The sequence below is a fragment of the Oenanthe melanoleuca genome, chromosome 6 (genome assembly GCF_029582105.1).
Source record: "Oenanthe melanoleuca isolate GR-GAL-2019-014 chromosome 6, OMel1.0, whole genome shotgun sequence".
NCBI classification, from domain to species: domain Eukaryota; kingdom Metazoa; phylum Chordata; class Aves; order Passeriformes; family Muscicapidae; genus Oenanthe; species Oenanthe melanoleuca.
The window spans coordinates 19,802,039-19,822,632 of NC_079340.1; the positions used below are offsets into that span (position 1 = coordinate 19,802,039).

Below are 20,594 nucleotides of genomic sequence, written 5' to 3' on the forward strand. Positions count from 1 at the left end.
AGGATGAGACATTGCTGACAGTCAAGGATGGCTTTGTCCACCACATAGCCAGGGAGGGATTTTATTCAAAAATTCAGTGGAAGCAGTTAGGCTAAAACCAAATACTTTTGGAAATCTCCTAGTCAGGCTATTTTGTCCTCTGTTTTGCTCTGTTAGGTGGTTTGGGTTTTGGTACTACACCTGCCCCATCTAAATGGTGCTTACATAAATAATACACTGGCCAGCCACCATGCTGGCCCATCAGCTAACAAGTGTGGCACCAGCAGCAGGGGTCGTGTGGGAAATCAGAGGAGACAAGAAGTGAAAAAAGAAGTTGTGTGAGTTCTTCCTGCCCTTGCTTTGTGTCTTTTTTTTTTTTTTTTTTGGTGCCTCCACCCACATCATCGCCCCATTAAAGCTGTGGCCAGGGCAACCCTGAGAACCGTGCATGTGAACAGGAGCATCTTCAGCACATTAGAGGACTTCAAAGCATAACATTCACCATTTCCAGTAACAAAGTCAAAACTGTGAGTTGCCCAGTTCCAGAAAAGTCAGAAAATTGAGAAAAGCATATTAGTTTTACACATCACATAGATTCTTAGTTGCATTATGATGCTTTTAGTCCATAGCTGCACATTTTCTAATTTCTCTTTGACAGTGTTACAGGATCTTTGAATTTTTTTTTAGTTTTTTTTTTTTTTTTTTTTTAATGAAAGACCAGTTTATCACACAACAGCAAGAAACAAGACTGAAAATGAACTCTAAAACCTGGTGCAATGGAGTGCACTGTGAAGAGCTGGCGACACCTCTGCTGTGTGACCCTGGGCAAGCCTGTGCCTTTTTGCTCCCTTTCCTGAGTAAATAGATGCCAGAGGGGCAACTCTCTGTGTACCAAGCTCACATGTGAAAGCTGCTGAGACAGTGAGATCACAGAGACCTTTGCTTTGGTGTCATCATCCTGGAAAGACAGAAGTACTGAATCAAAGGCATCAGGTCTTTCATGTGAATAAAGTGCTGATCCCACAAGCTCTGAGGCCTCTGCTGACTGGCACTGCTGAGCACAGAAGAGCTGCCTTTCCACCAGGTCAGCAAACAAAAGGTGCTGTTCCAGTGGTCCCAGAGGCTGATGTCACCTCTACAGGTTCCCATGAGAATGTCAATCTCCACACTAGCACAAGTGCTGATCTCAACCCAACACACAGATAATTTTGTCTTGACAATGACCCAGAAACATATGTTATATTAGAGATTTTGTAGCTCCAGTTGTTTGGCCTGGAACACAGGAGGAAAAAAGCTACCTGGGCTTGTCAAACACATACCACAGGAGTTGCTGTTGGTAGAAGGGAAGCTCTTAATCACTTTTAGCTACACAGACAACTCCCGTTTCCTAGCTGGAGGAGGATCCTGACCCCCAGAGCATTTCTGCCCCTCCTCCTAGGCCCTGCAGGGGGGACAGGCTCTCTGAAACCCCCAAATGCTGCCACAGCATCCAGAAAAGGCAGAGCCACTGCGCCCCTGGGGACAGCGCAGAGGGCGGAAGGGTGAGCCCAGGGAAGGAAGGAGTGGGTGGACTGCAAACATGCACAAATACGCATGACTCTCCTCCCACCTTCTAGTGGGTCTTACTGGAGAAATTGTTTTAATTCCCCATCTTCTGCCCTTCCCAAAGCAGAGGAAGAAGCCAAAGCCCTGTCGCCCAAATCGCCACCGGTCACAAAGGAGGATTATTGTCCCCTGGGGCTGGTGATGGCACTATCAGCAAGGACAGGAAAAGAGATAAGTGCCACCTACTTTTCTTGAAACAGGTTGTGTCCTCAGATTTTGGACATTTCCACAAAGTATAAACTATCAGTGCTGGAGCTATTTTTCCTTCTGTCTTAGTGGGGGAAAAAATTAATTTATGCCGGTAAATTGAAAAGCACTGTGTTCAACATCCTGAGTAGCTGGCTCCACATCATTTCCTTACCAAAATCCAGCCACCAAAGGTAAATGCTCATTTAGGTCATGCAGATGCTGACATTGGTTTCAATGGGATCAGTTAGGAACAAAAGGAAAGAAAGGACACAGGATGAGTGGTACTCTTTACCAGTCAGTGATTTGACTGTCCTTGCACTTCTGGAGACAGGATAAAGTTCAGGCTTCACCTGAAATTCTGCAATTCATTTTGTTTAGATAATTGTAAAAATATGCCAGTCTTCCTTAACAGACACACATGTCACATTTCTAGTGGTGTTACTACACTGGACACAGAGGCTGTTGTGCAACTAACTCACTAATTATCCAAGAGAGCTTCAGCCAGTCCCTGCCAGGGCAGGTGAGGGACAAAGCACTGCATATTTGAGCAGCCCTTCTTGCTGGTGACACATTTGTCTTTTTATTATTATTTTACCGATTTTAGAACTAGTAAAGCTCTGATTATATGAGCAGAGCCTGATGAAATGGGAGGTATCAGGGGAGAGCCAGAAGCAGATGGGTGACACAGCTTCCTCTTCTAAACCTAGGAAAGATGGAGGTGGGTTAGAAGTAAGTGTTAAATAGTTCTGTTGCATTTATAACAAGATATTCCCAATGCAGATCTGTTGGGGACAGGGTACCTAGCACTGGCATACCCACAATATATGTAAGAGCTGGGGTGCAGGGTAATATCTTGGCCATTCTGACAACCCTGCCTGGGTAAAAGTATATACCTGGAGGGAAGTTTAGAGCTACAGAATTCTCTGGATCATCTTGTCTGCTCATCAGGGACCGTATAACTTGACTCGTTTCAGTTTTGCCATTTTTTGTGGAAAATCTTTTTGCTTGCTACCAGTGCAAAAAGGAAATTTTTAAAAATGTCCAAGCAAGGGAAAAAAGGTTCCTATGAAGAAGAAACTCAAAATAAGGGAAGAAATGGAAATCCAGTGATAGTTTTAACTCCAGTTTCAGCTACCTTGACAGAAAGAATGCAGTATTTAGATAACTTTTGGCCACTTAGTCAATTTAAGCTATTTTTGTACCACTAAAACCTGATTTATAGTGTAGAACTTATCTACTGTAATACAGCCAAATAAACTTTAGAGATCAACCTGTTATAAAATTATCAAAACCAAAGGTTTTAGGTAAAAGACAACTGACCCCTCTCCATAGCAGCACAAGTGCTACAAGAGGCAGCTGTAATGGCATAAATGGACATTTTATCAGCTTTCTGTCAGGGACTGACAAAATCATGTCAAATGAGGCATTAAAGCTCGAGTTTTGAAAAGTGTGATAAATACCAGCTAATCTACTGACATAATATATAGTGAGTCAAATATTTAGTTTTGCATTAAATCTAAATCCAACATTAGAGCATTTCCTCTTGATTAAAAAGGATAAAATGTAGATGTTATTTTATGCTCCAGTTCCCGCAGGTAATTAATGCTCAACATTCAGAGCTCTTTCTGACATTATAAATGTGTTAGTAAACATGTCAAGGAAAGAGGGGAGGCACAAAGGAAACAAGTGCAAAATCTATATGCTTAATTCATATTCTTCCATTTGCAGTGGCTAATATGTTATTGCAGAGACTATTTGCAGACACTTGCCCTGCCAGTGAGCAGCTAACTTCCCTGATTGCTTGTATAAACAGTCTTCCAGACCAGGAGACAGACGTTGTAAGGGAGTTCATAGCTAATTTAATTTTAGTATCATTAGGAATTAAAAGCAGGGCATTAATAGATTCACAATAAATGTTGGCTAGGCCAATATAAGCATTGCATGATGTGACTATTAAAAGCATTAATATTTGTGAGTGATCGCATGGAAAGGTTTGTCAGAAATTTTATAGTCTTGGGAATAAGATGTACCTAGTTAAAAAAAAGATTACTGCTGAGATATGATGAAACATTTCATGGCTTTTGTATCATATGTTACTGATCTTAGTGGGCCAGGGGAAAATCTGCTTTTAAATACATATGTATGCATATGTATAGGCTAGTTAATGACTTACTCATATCTGGAAATAGAATGAGACAAATCCTCATGAATCACTGAAATATCTTTATTCATTATACATTATATTCCCAGCATTGTGCTTTAGCTGATTCTTGAAAGACAGAAGTTTGAGAAATGTGTTTTTCAGGCAAGTACTTTGACCTCAGACTCTCATAGTTTCAAAATACACTGCACTGTAATTGCTTCTTTTCTAGAGAATATAGTTTAGAAAACTTAAATGCAATCCAGCACTGTATAAGCTGGCATAAGCTCAAGTCAACTGAAAAACAAATTAAAAACACAATAGAAGTAAACATCTGCCACCTTCATTATAGGAAATGTGTTTATTTATTTGTTAGGGAAAAGATCTCTTTTTTGTGAGGCTAGCACTCCTTGCTAAGTTTGACACATAAATCAACATTAAGTGCAAACGGCAGGATTTGGTATAGCTTATGCTACCAGAGAACAGTTCTTCCTACTCTGAAGAGCACGAAAAATCACTGAAAATAAAAGCAGAATAAAAATAAATAAACACACAAACACAACAAAAAAAGAAAAATACAGACCAAGGAGACCTTAAAAGGTGGACTTCAGAATTAAGTACTCATTATTTTCAAGAAAATTACACCTTGATTCTTCTATTTTATTTCAAAAGTATAAATTAAATAGATGGTTGTGTATTAGCGTGCCATCTTCAGGGTGCAGATTACAAGATATTTGGCATCTGAGAAGCTGCATGAATTTTAATGCCAGCCAAACACCTCAAATCTGTTTACCAAGAGTAGCAAGGCAGCCTCTGCCAGCGCACAGGTCTGCAAAGGGGAGGAGACAGCACACACGAGTGCTACCCTCATACAATTCACCCTTTTGGGGGGTTGTTGTTTTTATTCAGTTTCCTCATTTTCTTATCTCAAAACCACAAAGACCCTAAGCAGAACGATAGTTCAGAACAGTTCTGCAAATATTTGGCCCCAGGCACTTTCCTGAGCTGGCTGCTCCCAGTAGCTCCTCTCTGCACAGGGCTCTGCTCACAGGAAACCTTCCAGGCTCTCCTTTCCACCAGGATGGCTTTCCTGGCCCACTTACCAAGTAGGAAGTCAACCCACTGTTGATATCAGCTGTCACCAAGAATTACCTTTGAATTGGTGCTTTAAATGGTTTAATTTTTCCTGTAAAAAAATCACAGCCAAATTTGCTATCATTCCAAAAATCTGCAATGGTGAACCAAGTTACACAGGCTGTACCCCATCCAAAAATGTGTTTGTGCTGTTTTAACCTGAGAAAGGTTGCAGCACCATTTTGGACAGACTGGTTGATCACAATAACACTGGCACAACAAACTTCTCTGGCTTGACAGTGTGAGTGAGTCGTGGAACTGTTTTACACAACTTCTACTCTTTCTGCCCAATTCCACAGTCAATAAAGAACAGTGAAGGGCCAAAATATCCCTCTCCCCACACCCTCAGAAGGCAATACCCAAAAAGATAGAAAACAAACCCAAACTCCAAACCCTGAGTAGTTTTGCTGTCTGAAAGACCTAAATCAGTGTTTTATAGAAAACTGGAATTTGTCCCTTTTGCACCCACCATCTTGTGTTACAACACAAAAAATTTTCTGGCACCTGCTTAATATTAAGGAAGACTCCCTGTGAATGTCCCCAAATTTAGGTTGATCTCATAATTTATATCACTGCCTTGTGCAGAATGTAATTGCCAATTACATAATATCAAAAAGCAGCACTAGCAGTTTTATTTGCCTTGGACTTTGCACTTCAAGTAACTAAAAACCAAAGTAACAACCAAACTGGTAGTTTAGGAGTTGCTCATGTGTGGGCACTTCAAGCAATAATAGGTAATTATAGGAAAATAATTATATTTCCTGAGAAGTTTGGAGGCATATGTTCTAAGATTGGGGAACTGGCACATTTCCTTGTCAGTGTTGTGTGCTTTTGTCCCCTTTTCATATTTTGACAGTCATTGTTCACTCCAAAGAGATTTTAAGTGGCACAGGACCAGACATCAGTGGGAATATCCTCAAAAATGGGGAAATCTTGGTGTTGCTGGATTTCTTCTAAATTATTTCTCTACTACTACTACTATGTCTCATTAACCCTTTGTGAAGGGAGAAAAATACAACCCAGGTCTTCCTTCATCTCTCGTTCTGGGACTTGTTCATAATCTCATTGCATCTTTGCACTGAGAGAAAAACATGTCTAGCTCCTTTCTGAGAGTTCATCAAGTTCATGTGACTCATGTGACATTGCTTGCAGGAATGAAGAAATTCATCCTAGATTCCTTCTGCATGGAAACCAGCTATCTTTCTCTGAGCTGATTTAAAAACCAAAGTACACATGAACAGAATCCTAGTCACACAAGTTTTGGACAAGGCTTCTACATAACTGAATGACCATTGACTGATCACTTACCTTTACTGGGACAGGCATCCTGCAAAATGAAAATGTGTTAACCTGAAAGAATGTGTTCCTATGATGTTTGGAAATACAAAGAATGCCACTGATGGCTAGCAGTGCTCACATGAGTACTGTGCACACTGTAGAATAGAATCCAGGAGATGCTATGCAAAGTCCTCTTTCAGCAACTTCCAAAGTAACAAGGAGAGGCCCAGGATGATTTGTTCTTGCTGCTCTGGAGTCCTCAGAGCATCATCACCTTGTGCTGCCATTCCAGCATCTTCAACATCTTCAGCATGGGGCTTCTTCCTCCACAGGGATGCCAAATGTTGTCTTAGTTTACATTTATCCTTAAAATAACCTCTGTTACATGACAGGCACTGAGTAATTTCTTGCATTTATGTTTGAAACATCTTTAATATTAAAAAATCATTCTTTTCTACTTCTATTTCTATTTCTAAGGTTCGAACAGAAAAAAATTTAAAATATTTAGAAGTTTAAGGTTCATTTAAGCAAACATAAAAACACATTTCATATCCTTCTTTGCCCTTACATACCTGGTGCATGGTAGTGTTTCGAAATCTCTCACATGGAGAAAGCTTATTCAGATGCTAAAAATATCACATGTTTACACTTGTTAATCACCATTAGCAAATGATTTTCCTAATGCTTTAGACAATATAGTAGCAAAGTGCAGCTGCTTCAGCCAGAATGGTATTTTAGTGATTTTTAAGAACTTAATGAGATCAGGTAATTGACTAGTGAAGCTAAAAATTTTACCTTCAATTAAACAATCAACAGCTCAGTACATCAACATAATCATCTTTGCCCCTCCACCTCTCTGTTATTAAATCAATATGTGGGTAGCAGTTGTCTAAGAAACCACTTCCTCCCTGTTTCTAAACCAGTGTTCAGGACCCATTTTAAAGCATTTATTCAATCTGTCTGGTGTAATTTGCAAATAATGGAAAGTATGTAGTAATGCAGATTCCGTAATCAACTAAGAAAAAATAAGGCCTTAATCCATTTGTTATTTAATGGCATTATTTATCCTACATCTGTTCTGCTGCTACCAACAAATAACTTAATACTTTACATACATTTTAAAGTATCATTGTGTGTGCCTCATTTGCCAATGCTGGATTATTCCTCATACAGGAATAAGATTGTACAGGTTGTGTTAATGAATCCTGCTGTTGATAGCTCAGGAGACAGTCATGAGGCAAAAGTATCATCTTTTAAAAAGAAATACAAAAGAACAGAAAATAATTATAACCCCTTCCAAGGGTTATATTACAACACAGCAACCTCATTTTGGAGTGGTTGATGATGAATCAATATGAACCACCCTCCCCAGCCACAACAGTGCATATGTAAGATATTTATTACTTCAAGCACAGGGAACTTCTGCTGTCTTGCAAAAGACTCTGAAGTTGGCCAGTTGCATCATACCACACACTACTTTCAGAGGAGCTCTGGTGTCATGTTATCCACAGGCCTCTGTGGCATAATTCTCTTCTCTAGAAAAACATTTGTTTCCACGTGCAGGTAGCAGATACTTTGCTACAGCAAAAATACCAGGGGAAGGTTAAAAAGAGAGAAAAAACTGTAGTTTTCCAAGTAAGTTTTTGTGATTAAGACATAAATATGTTTTCATGTATCCTGATATTCACCATCTGCACTTTCTGTGAGAATACCCTGACTGCCCAGACACTCCCAAAGACTGTGTGTGGGGTAGGGGTAGCTGGGGCAGCAAACCAACACTGAGCATGAACAATATTCATTATGAGAGAAACACGGGCAGAAAATGGGTGTCTTTTATTCCGCTATTGCAGTGTCAGCATTCTCTTCCCGTACCACAGTATGGGAAGTGGTGAACAACACAAAGACTATCTGCATACAGCTCTGACTGAGATTTTCAAAAGCAAAAAGTGATCTGATGGGGTTCAGTCCTCCCCCCAAAAAAGAGTTACCATGAGGAGAAATGGTTTTTGGCAAGTGCTGTACATCTCCTGCCTGCTGGCAGAGATGAGTTTGGGTGGCAGAGACTGCCAAGAGCTGCCAGCTTTGCTGCTGCCACTATTGCTGCTATTCCACTGAGTCAAATTAGGATGCTTCACTGGGAGAATGAAGTTGCAGGGGCTATTGCACCAAGGAGACAATATTGTACCAGGGGCATTACTGGTGACCAAGCCAGTGTCTGTGTGAGCCTCCAGGGCCAAAGCCACAAAAAAGGGTTTAGCTCTGCAGGGCAGACCCGCACCATCTCCTAGGGATTGTACTGACCACTAGTTTGTCCCAAAATCTTACTTGGGTGGGAAACTTCAGTCTGATCCCCAACAGACTGTCAGATCAGTCTCTGCCCTTTACCCAAAACAATAATTTTCCATTATCTGACAAACTTCAGAAGAAATTTTTGGTTTGCTCCACTGTCTGCATGCCATGGAGCTGCAGAGCTACTGTCCCTTCCCATTATTTTTGCCTCTGGGCCCCTGAAACCTCTACTACTTACAGCTCAACTCTTGGCTGTTCTCACCCTGACTTATACAGCCCTGTGCTTGTTTTCAGCCAACAGAGCAACTCATTCGCAGTTCCTGCCCACATCTAACTGGCACTGACATGCTCAGAGATAAATTTAATCTGGTGTCTTTCTACCATGGAGCCCAGAATCAACCAACGAAATATCCTCAATGAGCCAAACTTTCTCTGAAATGCTGGCAGGGCTTCAACACCCACCAGCCAAAATGAACCAAATTAGTGCAGGCACCTTTCCCTTAAGGGGTTATCATCTCTAAACTCCTTACAGCAGCTTGGGCTATTTCCAAGGTACGTTTGGGGAAGAACTTCCAGGATAAATCCCTGGAAAGTAACCTCAACCACTGATCCATCCTTTTGCAGAACTGGGTCCTTCTATACTTTAGGACTACTACAGGTCTCTGATTGACTTTGTGTGCTAGATTAGGTTTTTGGCTGTGTAAGAGGGTTCCTTATTACACAGAGAAGGAAGTGGAAGAACTGATGTGTGTAAAACAAAGTTACTCCTTCCCCTTTCAACCTGTGATTTTGATCCTGATAGCTGCAGTAAGTCATTGAGATACAATTGCAGGGTAGTGGGCAGTCCTGACTCATTTTAAAACTGCTCTACCCTCATGTGGGTGTATTCCAGGACAAGAACTTTCAGTATGTCTAGATTAGGATAAAAGCTGTGTTTTAAAAGATACAAGGTTTGACTACCATGATTTGAAACCTTGCATAGACAGGACAAGCCAAATGCTAAAAGGTGTTTAAAAGTGTTTGCTCAGTTATTCTAAAAATGCAACTTTTATTCTTGTCTAGACAATGGCAGAATACTCCTTACAATGGCATGCCCACTGCAACAGCCAAGGAGTATAATAGCATAGGGAAGGATCAGTAAGAATTTTCTCCACACAGATCTTCAAAGCAATGGCACAGACTGAAATGCAGGGAAACCCTGAAGGGTCTGTCTAGACAACAAGGGAGAAGGAATACTTTTTTTCAGTAGGTTTAGCTCAGTCAGGAACTCTGTTTTCAAAAGCAAGACCTACTAAGAGTCTACTGATATAATCTGCCAAGTTTTAGCAGGTCATATTCTGGGCTCCTCACTGACTGCAACTCAGCCTGCTAAAATCATGTTAAAAGTTTTGAGATCTCTGTGTCTGTCAGACGGGATTTTTAGTCCTTAAATAAGGTTGATTGAATTAGGTCTCCTGGAATTGACTCCTTCCCTAAGGCTGATGAGATGGCAGCTAGTTTTTCATGCCTATTCAATCTTTTAACCCAAATAATTTGCCTAAACTGTACCAACAAATGCAAAGTTCAGTTTGTCTTTAGCGTCAGTATTTCTAGCTGACTGTGAGCACAGATTTATTTCCTACAGGCCACCACAGCAATTTGTTTTGACTTTGACTTTGTTTTCACCAAAATGTACTCAGACAAAGCCCTTGAACAAATCTGCTCCTTTAAACAGCTACTTGAAAATGTCTAGCCCACATGCTTGCACACATACCCACTCTAATAATTGTCTTGTAAAAAGTCAGCAGATAAATTCTTAGTCATTAATACATATCCTTATACTGGTTTGTTCCTACCAAGCTTACTGGAGAGCAGTAAGAGATATAAGAATATCTCTTTCCTAGAATTGTGTTAGTATCTTTGACATCTTGAACAATACCTTCAGGACAGAAAAAAATAAAAGAAAAATGAAAAAGTCACTATGACAATTCTAAAACAAGCAGAAGCAAAGCCTCTCAGACTATTTACTATCAGGCTCTTTTTTGTATGTAAAGAAAAAAAACTCCACAACAACAACAAACTGAAACAAACAGAAACAAAATCAAATAAACAAAACAAAACAAAAACAACAAATCCAAACAAACCTGTTAGTTCTATTTATTATTAAGGCTTAATGACATAGGTGGGTATCAATCTGATAGGTAAAAAAGATCTACCTCTCAATTAGTCCCATTAGAGATTATGTCTTTATAACATGGGTGGGTATCTAAAATTCAGGGGAAAATTCACAAGTGACCAACTCAATTGAAAGGCTCCAGCAAATAATAATTTGCTGGTATAACTCGAAGTGACCAAAGTAACACAGTCTGAATGTGCTTGAGACTCCCAGGGTTTAGTAGGCATTTGTCAATAGCTCTCAGACAACGGAGCTGTGAAATGGAGCCACTTAAGTTATCATGTTAAGGCTTTTACATGCTTGTGTAAAGTTTTTTTGGCCTTAACATGCACCATTTGAAATATTTTAGAAATACACATTGATTTCCTGTTTGGGGTAAATAGGAATAAGCAAACCTCCTATGCTGAGGAGGCCTGGAGCCAGTCCATGATGCAAAATAAGACAGAGACTCAATTGTCAGCAAAGGCTTTTTGGTAAGCTGTTGACACTAAAGACCTGGACAAAGTCCTTACTAAGCCCAAACCAGAGCTAAACGTTAATGGGAAGTTGATCTGAATCAGATCAGCATATTCTGACCTGCTATTCATACTTCTTTCAGGTTTACAGCTCTGTCTGTCTTGAAGCTTTCTCATGTGCTAAAATAATGTCTTCAAAAACTAACATTTTGCTTACATACATACATAGCTAAAAGACAATAATACCCATGTACAGATTTGATTGTCTGACTGATTTTTTTTTTTTTTTTGTCCTCTGAGGAGATATTTAATAGCAGATGTCTTCCAGGTCTAATACCCTTTCTTGTCATCCACTGGACTGAGTGGATGGATAAAACTCCTTTTATCCGATATGACCACAGGAAGGTCCTTTTCAGTGAAAGCAAACAATTAGCAGCCCTGAGTTATTATTTCCTATTATTATGCAATAGAAGAGGCTCTGGACATTTCAGTGTGAAGGATTAAAGTGACCTGCTTTGCAAACACCGCGTATCCGCCTTCCTCCTCTCCCCGCCTCCGCGGCAGCGCTGGCGGCGGGCGCGAACCCGCAGCCCCACGCGTGTCCCGGCCGCGGGACGAGCTCGGCTTGCCCTGCCCGTGGGCCAGCTGCACGGCTCGTGGGCTAGGTGCCCTGCCTGTGGGCCAGCTGCTCTGCTTGTGGGCTAGCTGCCTCGCCCGTGGGCCACCGGAGCGGCTCCGGCCGCCGCCCCACCCGCCCCGCCCGGCCGGTTGCGCGCATCCCGCGCTGCGCCCGCCGCGGGCCCGGGGACCGCGCTGCGCTTGGAGTCAAAGTACACAGCAGCTCGGTCGATAGCTTATTAGGCTAGAAACAGTTCTGCATATCAAAGGCCGACGAACCTAATGACTAAAAATATAAGTACCTGACCCGGAGGATTAATCACACACTGTCAAGCTGAAATTGGTGCAATTCTTCCAATCATTAACGTTTTGCTTACAAAAATGTGCTTTTCTGTTTGTTTTTCTGCTAAATGATAACCATTTTCAAGTTGAATCGGCTGATAAAAAAGTCGAAAACAAGACGGGAGTTGTGCTGGAAAGGTCATACGTGCCAGTTCGGCATGGAATAGCCAACGGGCAAACAAACAGGACAGAGCAGGGTGGCACGGAAGGGGCTCGAAGGTTTTCCCGGACCGTGTAAAGTGCTTTGGTTGTTTTTCTCCTGCCAAAGAGAAGCAGAGACTGCCCGTGGAGGGACACTCTTCCGCCCCGCCGTGGTCATCCCCATGTCGGTCTCCCCCGCGTGGAAACGAGCTGGGGAATTAAGGACAGCTGCTGGGGAGTTGCTTCTGACCGGCAGCTCGGCCAGCCCCGCCGGTGTGTTTTACCTCCCTAAACCCCCTCCCCGGGTGAGCAAGAGCATATAGACTGCCCAGCCGGGGTTACAGCGCTGCTTGTCACCTGCCGCGACACCCGGGAAATCCACATCCTTGGCCAGGCGGCTGCAGACGGCTCATCTGCGCTCCCCACCTGCAGGGAGCCGCCAGATCCCTCCCACGGCGGGGAAAGCGCCTGTGCTGGCGAGCCCGGCTTCCCTGGACCCCGGTGTAATTACACAGCCCGGGACGCGACCCCGCGCCGTGCCTCGGGCAGGGCCCCCGCCCCTCCCATCGCATCGGGCCCGGCCGGGGACCGCCGGCATCAGCCCCCGTGGAAATGGGGCTTGGCCGGTGTCCGCTCTCACGGGCCGCCGCCGGCTGCCCGGCCGTCACGGCCGCTCTGCCCCACGCGTGTGCCCAACCCCACGCGAACGCACAGCCGTAACACGAAGTCGCGTTGAAGAGGTAACGCCAATTTCCTTGATATGCACCTCGATATGGGTCGGGACAGATAAAGAGATAAAGACGCGGACAGCATCTTCCCGAGCTCTGCTTCCGGCCTTCACAAGCCCATCACCCTCTCCCCCACAGTTCCTGGGACTCACCGTGGGCTGTCCTCGTCGGGACCCGCGGTGGGACCCGCGACGGCAACCCGAGCGTGGGGAGGGCCGAAGGATGGAGAACAGATCTCCTCCTCCTCAGCGCAGCCCCGTTATGAGTTGTCCGCGCCCGTCAGCGATTCCCCGCACGGCGCTGGGGCTCTATCCCGGCGCTAAGGCGGAGAGGAGCCCCAGGGACGCCCTGGAGAGCCCCGAAGCTCCCTTTGTCACGGGCAGCGTTAAACCAGGGCCGGCGCCCGCGGCCCCGGGGGGCGGCCGGAGCCTGTGCACCGCGGGCACGGGAACAGAACCTCCCCATCACTTCGTCCTTTCGGGCCCCGTTCATGAGCGCCGTTTTCGAACGAACCAAAGTTAAAGCCACTTATTCAGAAAACTCAGCGGACGTTTCTCAAAGAATTAACTCGCTTAGAAGCAACATCTTGTCTGCTCTAAGGACCAGACAGGATAGTCACTTGCTGCTATCTAAAAACATTTATTGGCACTAAAAGCCTCTGTGACACTTGTCCAGGTGTAAATCCCTGCTCCCTGAGTGCTCACTGTGGCACCTGGAGGGGCTGAATACCCACCCAGGATGCCCACTCCTAGGAGCAATTCTCATACCCCGGTTCCCTGCTCCTTCCCCAGGTCGACGTAATTTCGGAGAAAGGCCGATGAATAACCACTGTTGACTCAGGTGGGTCAGCACGTGCCCCGGCTGGGGTCGATGCCCGCAGCCCCTCTCCAGCCCCCCAAGGTCAGGGTGACTCAGGGATAAACACCCACGCTTCCAGCCTGGGCTTGCCAGTCAGGTTTCCCCCCTCCTGTCACAGAGCCCATTCCCAATGTGGGCATGGGCAAAACCAAAATGAACGGTGGGAGGCTGAAACACAGCAAAAAAACACAGCAGAGAGCCCAGACGAGACTCCTGTAGCGAGGGCAGAAAGCTGTGGGGTGGCTCATATCTGGCACACTACTGAGGGAAAAGCCACTTACAACACACCTGGCAGAGGAGAGGCTTGGGTTTTCTCCTGCCAGTAACTGGACGGCAGAGTGGCAAGTGTTGCAGAGTTTAGGTTTATTTCACAGATATGTCCATCAAAAATTAAATACCAGGTTCTGCCATTTTTTTTAACACTGAACAAATATGTACAAAATATGAACAATGTGAGGTATAAAAACCACAAGACTTTTAAAGAAAACTAGTATGTACAGAAGCAGATATGTACGATAGGCATTATCTTCCCATGGCTGGGTGCCTCACTTATGACCTGCAGCTGATGCCAGTTTCTGTCCTGTAGCAGGGCCCTATCACTCCCTGCATTTTCTCCTCAAATATGAAATACATAAAAAACAGTGCTAGAGATTTTAAAGGAGAATTTTTTTTTCCTGCAAATGGAACCACCCAAACTGTGAGGAAAAATTCTCAAAAATCTGAGAAGGCACATTTAATCTCGTACAAGAAGAAAAAGGAATCTGTCTGACAACTCTACCTGACAAACAGAGGGATGTCTCAGTAGAGAGCACCATGGCACATGAAAGAAAGGGTGTGAGCATAAGGCACTTCTAGGGATGGTCAAATCCCTCCCTATTTCACAGAACATGTTTCTCTGCTTACAAAGGGCGTTTAAATTAATCTATTTAAAGTACGTTTGTTTACACATAAAAAGGGCTTAGTCCTGCAATCCATACTCACTTCCACACTAGTTAGAGTTTTGCCTGATCACCAACAGCAGCTGATTCAGACCCCCTCCACCACCATGAGTAAGGACAGGGTGCAGGATTATATTCCAGTTAGAACACTGATTATTGTACAAACATATCTTACAAACAATTAAATACAAACCATGGTCCTTTAACCAAATTCAAGATGCCAAAACTGAACTGCTTGCAGAAAATACATCTTTTCTTTCTCTGCTTATTATAAAATTAGTCTATTTGGTGATGCTTTTTTCTTTCAGTGTAACGGTGGAAGTTTTCTCCTGTAGCACAATATTCTTTCAAACCAGCCCCCGGTAAAGTGCAAGCTGAGTTAGGGTCCGCTCTCTGCACGGGACTGTTAGTGGGCAGCAGTGTAATAGCCTTTATCACCTTCAATGTCCACTTCTTGATCAGAGTCATCAGAGATATCTGACTCCAGGTCCTCCTGGGAGGCTGGTGAAGGTGTGTACTGTGAGCCATCCAGAGAGACCTCCTTACCCTTCTGCTCAGGGCTCTGGCAGCTCTCCGGCCTTTGGTCACTGTGACTGTCAGCACCTTCTACTTCTTCCTTTTTGGCAGCCTGGGGGTTCTCCTGCAATGAAAGAATCCTACTTGGTACAGAACTACAGGCCACAGAGACAGGAGGCCCGGTAATTCCAGCTGTGCTGTGTGAGAAAACCACCTTGGGTTTCTTGCAGAAAAAGGCAGGTGTCCTGCTGCTTCCCTGGCCTCCTGTCTATAAACCTGCCCGAGTGGGACAGGGCCGGGCGGGGGCTCTGATCCCACTCCCTCACAGCCACAGGGGCTGCTGCCGTGAATAGGGCTCCTTGGCGATGGTTATCACAGCCACTTCAAAAGAGGCAGGAGCTGCTGGAGCCCAGGAATCTCTGAACTTTTGTCTTTAGCAAAGCAAATGTTTATTATGAGTCTACAAACACCGACACACAGCTTCCTCCTGCCCTGATCGTTCTTTAATTACACCCGACAGCAAGAGGAGGGACGTTGAATCCATCAGTGGCCCAAAAGCAAATGGAAAAAAATTACTAATTAAGCTAAAACTCAACATTAAAACACTCACCACTAAAACCAAACCAAAACCCTGTTTGTGAAGGCAAGAGTAGCCCTGTGTTGGCACCTGTCTGGAGAGCCCAGTCCCCTAAGGGGGGAAGAAATGCTACTCTAAAGGAAAAGCAGGCAGAGACACGTACCCATGATATAACCGTGAGCACTTGGAGAAGTGGATGTGACTGAATGAAAAGGAGGAAATGACTTAAAATGGCCGAGATCCCAAGCGAGCTCTGCGGACACTGTGGCATGGCTTGGGCCCTAGCCAGCCTCTTGCCAGAATAATGGGACTTCACTAAAAAATCAGCTGAAGATTGAGTTAAGCTCAGGCGAAGGTCACAGAACAGATTCATCTAGAGCACTGGTAGTGATTAGTTTTCTTTTATTTTTACTTTTATGTTAAAGACTACTTTACCAGTAAAACATGTGTGTCCATGTCACACTTACTGAAGCCAGACTCAGGCCAAAATGTTGGAATTTTTCAAAAATACTTGAGCCAAGGAACCCCAGTTTTTCCAAGCCAGGCACAGTCCCTATGTGCCATAAAACACCCCAAATAATTACTTGCTTAAGCATGATTTCTAAGGGAAGGGAAACTGCTTTAACTTCTTAGTTTCATATATTGTAACTGCTTGTAATAGGAAAGTAAAAGCTACTCAATTTTCCATGTGGCTCCTCAAACCAAACCAGGTGTTTGTACCTGTCTTCTCCTGATATTAGCAAAACACATTGACTTGTGTTCATTAAGAGAGGGTGTTTTAAAACACCAGTTAATATTCTCCAAAAAAACTGCCTGAGTAATTTACTGACAATTACTTATCTTCTCCACGTTAATTGGCTAAACAACATATGGGTTTACAAAACAATTAGTGTGGAGTTTTAATAGGTGGTGTGTGAAAAACAGGCATAATTGATATAGGAACTGCATTAGACGCTTTTAACGTTAGTGCTGCCTGAATGAGCCCTCATGGATTCCAGCATGACTATTTGTCTTTTTAATCAAGGTGAAGAGGTTAAACAGCCTTTCAGATGACTTCTGCATACAACCTGGAATAGGCGAGCACGGCATAAGATAAGACAATTAAAATACTTATTTCTATAGAAACAGAAACATCTACGTACCTGCTTTAGACGCCTCCATTTGGCTCTGCGATTCTGAAACCAGGTTTTGACCTGAGCAACGACAACGAGAAAAGGTGCAGGGTAGTTTCGGAGGCAGTAAGTGCCTGGAGCCCTACCCAAGCCATAAGCAAAAAGCAAGAACCTGCCAAGCATCCCTTCCCCGCGGCTCCCGAGCCGGCCAGGTGCCGGGAGCGATGCACCCCGGCTGCACGGCGGGGCCTGGAGCGGCGGGAAGGGGGTGCGGCTACCCGGGGCGGGGGCACGACCTCACCTGCCTCTCGCTGAGCTGCAGCATCTTAGCCAGGCGCTTCCTCTCCGGCGGGGAGAGGTATTTCTGCGTCTCGAACTTCTTCTCCAACTCGATGGTCTGGTCGTTGGAGAAGCGGACCTGCCCCCCTTTCCTCTTGTGCAGCGGCCGCTGGATAAAGGGGCTCCACAGCAGCGGCTTCCCTACAAAGAGAGGCACAGCGCCCAGGGTCACCGGCCGAACGCGGACACGCGTGACCGGGGAGCCCCGGCCCTGCCCGGGCCCAGGCCTGCTAGCACGCCGGGTCCAGGGCTCGCTAATTTCCTTCGCCTGATTTTATTTCTCCCAGTTCCTACTCTGATCTTTCCCCTCTCTGATTTTTTCCCCTCCGCCAAACAGAGAGACCAGTTAAAGTCACTCTACGGGCTTTGGCAACATTTCCGTCAATGTGTTTCCTGTTGGTCTATCGCGCAAAGACAGAGACAAAAAAAAAAGAAACAAAAAAAAAAAACCTTAGCTTCCTTCTGCTCTTTCACTGCGATGCCCTAAAGGAACCGTCTCCCTTTCTCTGAGCAGTGCCCGGGTCCCTACGGAGAGCGGGGACATGGCGGGTTTGGGCAGCGGTGATGCGCTAACAGGAGGGCACTGGGCTTCTAGGAATAAGAGCCCCCATGTCCCCCACCCTCGGCTGGGGTCTGCCCGCCAGAGGCCGCGGTGCCCGCCAGGCTCAGCCCCGGGTGAGGGGCGAGGCGGCGCAGGCAGCGACATGCCGGGGAACCAGCCCCGCCGCGGAGCCGCGGCCGCGTCCCGGGCCAGGAGGCTCTGGCCAGTGCTACTGAGTCACGCTGTTTGTCTTTCTGCCTGCACCCTTTGCAATTTGCTGCATTGTTTTTCGAGATTTTGCTTGCGTCAGGCTTTAGTAATTCTGGTGCAAAACAGACTCAAAAAATAGGAAGCAACTGGTTATTTTAGCTGTCATAAAGTCACATCCCACACAGAGGAAATGAACAATATCAGAAAAACGGATCCCGGCTATCAGAAGTCGAGTGTTTCCTGAATTTGTCTGTATTGAGGATGTCGATAAAGTAATCAGCAATGTGCACGACTCCCGGGGAAGAGCCTGCTTCAGGCGGCCAGGAAAACACTTAACAGCTTCTGAAACCAGATTTACTCCTATCGAGAGCTCAAGGTTTCCTGTATGAACGGAAAGGGTCAGCCTCTTTCACTGAACAAATGTGGTGAGTCAGGTCCAGTTTTGCAATCACTAAGAACAAGTGCTGCAGCCCGGGCACGGGGCTCAGCCCCCGCAGAGGGGTCGCTTCCCCGGGCCAAGGGCGCGAAGCAGTCGCCGGGGCCCCGACCCGACCCGTGGAGGAACCTCGGGGGCCTCAGCGAGCGGAGCCGGCCTCCCTACTGTTTTTCAAGTCATCCGCAGGAAAGCCTGAGATCTGCCATGCGATCTCCAAGCACAATTAAAACTCCCCACCAAAACCACATGCGACATTACTAAGGACACTCTCAGAGTCACTTGGTTTGAAGGAAAACAAATCTGAGTCACCGCGGCCGCGCACTGTGGTCTCGCTGACAGACCCGGGGCACGGCACGTCTTTTAATTTACTGTAAATCAGACGGGGGCCGGAGGGAGCCGGGGGTACACAGAGAAACGGCGGGGCGGCCGGGAAAGGGGACCGACCGCTTTCGGGCACTTCCCATTTACCCGTGCCCCGACGGAGGGACGGGGATGGGACGAGAGCTGCGCGGCAGCCGGGGAGAGCGGAGAGGGGGGACACATGGCTTACCCAGGGGGTCCTGCCGGATCAGGGCGTGCGCGTAGTCGCCGACGGCACGGGGGAAGGAGTAGAGGGGTCCGGCGTAGGCGCCGGTGCCATAGGTGGCGGCGAGGTGGTGGGAGAAGGCCGGGTGGACGGGGGTCGGCTCGTAGATGGGGGTCCGGTACGGGGACACCAGGCTGGTGAAGGAGGAGTTGGGCGACGGCAGCGTCGGCGGCGGCGGGGCGGGCAGGGAGTGGGGGGCCGGGGCGGCGGCGGGGCCGCGGCCCAGGATGTCCTCGATGTAGAAGGGCGTGGGGTGCGCGGGCTGGAGCAGCGGCGTGGGCGCGTACAGCGGGACGCCGACGCCCAGGGCCGCCGGCGCCGCGCCCGGCGGCTGGTACTGCATGGCGCGGTCGCCGCCCGCGCACCCCCGCGCCCCCGGCCGCCCCTGCGGAAAGCCGGCCCCGACCGCGGCGCTGGGTGCTGGCACCGCCGCCGCGGGTTTCTCTGGGCTCGGGTTACCCTTCGATAGGTTTCTATTGGCGCGGGGCGGAGCCCGCGTGGTCTCTGTCCCCTTCCTGCCACGGCGCCGTCTGGCCAATGAGCCCGGCCAGGGAAGGGGGAAACCACCCCCCGCCGGCAAACACTGCCCCCGCCTCCCCGAGCGAACTCCCCGCGGCGCCAATCAACCATCGCCGCGGCCCGGGGGAGCCCAGGGCAGCGGGGCGCGATCTGCCGCCCGCCGGCCCCCGACGGCGCGGCGGGCCCGGCGCCTCCCGCAGCGGTTCCCGCTCCTCTCCCCGCGCACGGCACAGCCCCACCCGGCTCTCGGGCTTGCCCGTGGGCTGCGCGCTGACCCCTGCAGCGTGGCCCCGGCGCGGACCGAGGGAGGAGGCAAGAAGCAGACGGGCACCCCCCACCCGGCCCGGGGACCTCTCTTTTGGAAAAGTCCGCGCGGGCGCTCCGCCAGAGTGGACCCGGAACGCGTGGGGGAGTGCGTGTGCGGCACAGGCTCCTGCCCGTGCCCAGGACAGGTCGGAGCGCGGCGTGGCCGAGCAGGAAGTGGCGCCGCGCTGCTCGCGTCCCGCCTCGCACCGACGGGCGGCACACTGGGGGGCGATGGGGCGGCGGGGCCGCGCGGGGCTGGGGCCCCAGTGCCCGACAGCCCGGGCAGGGAAAGCGGTGTGACAGCCCGAGCAGCGCCACCTGGGCTCTTTTGCTTAAATTCTTAAGATCCCGCCGGGTGATTCCCCCTGCCCCGCTGCCCCCAGAGAGAGACACGCGCTCCGTCCGGGCGTCGCCGACTCCGCTCCGCGGGGCCGCCCCTCGCCAGCCGGGCTGGGGCCGGGGGTGACGGGAGGTGTGAGGAATGAGGGAGGGGCAGCGACCCCCGCTCTGCCCGCACCCGTCGAGCAGCCGGGCCTGGCCCCGACGGCAGCGGCTGCCGCAGCCCGTCCCTGTCCGTGCGGGCGGAGGCGGCAGGTGCACCCT

The 20,594-nt window shown here is 47.4% G+C and overlaps 1 protein-coding gene across 1 annotated transcript; it reads right to left on the bottom strand.

Moving 5' to 3' along the window:
• Positions 1-14,255: 14,255 nt before the first annotated feature.
• HHEX (hematopoietically expressed homeobox) lies at positions 14,256-19,628 on the bottom strand. The gene is made up of 4 exons (XM_056495289.1): positions 19,131-19,628; positions 17,356-17,534; positions 17,085-17,135; positions 14,256-15,489 (listed from the first exon to the last, which is right to left on the bottom strand). The coding sequence occupies exons 1-4, from the start codon at positions 19,507-19,509 to the stop codon at positions 15,256-15,258; spliced, it is 843 nt and encodes a 280-aa protein (XP_056351264.1). The 5' UTR covers positions 19,510-19,628; the 3' UTR covers positions 14,256-15,255.
• Between the last annotated feature and the right edge of the window lie 966 nt (positions 19,629-20,594).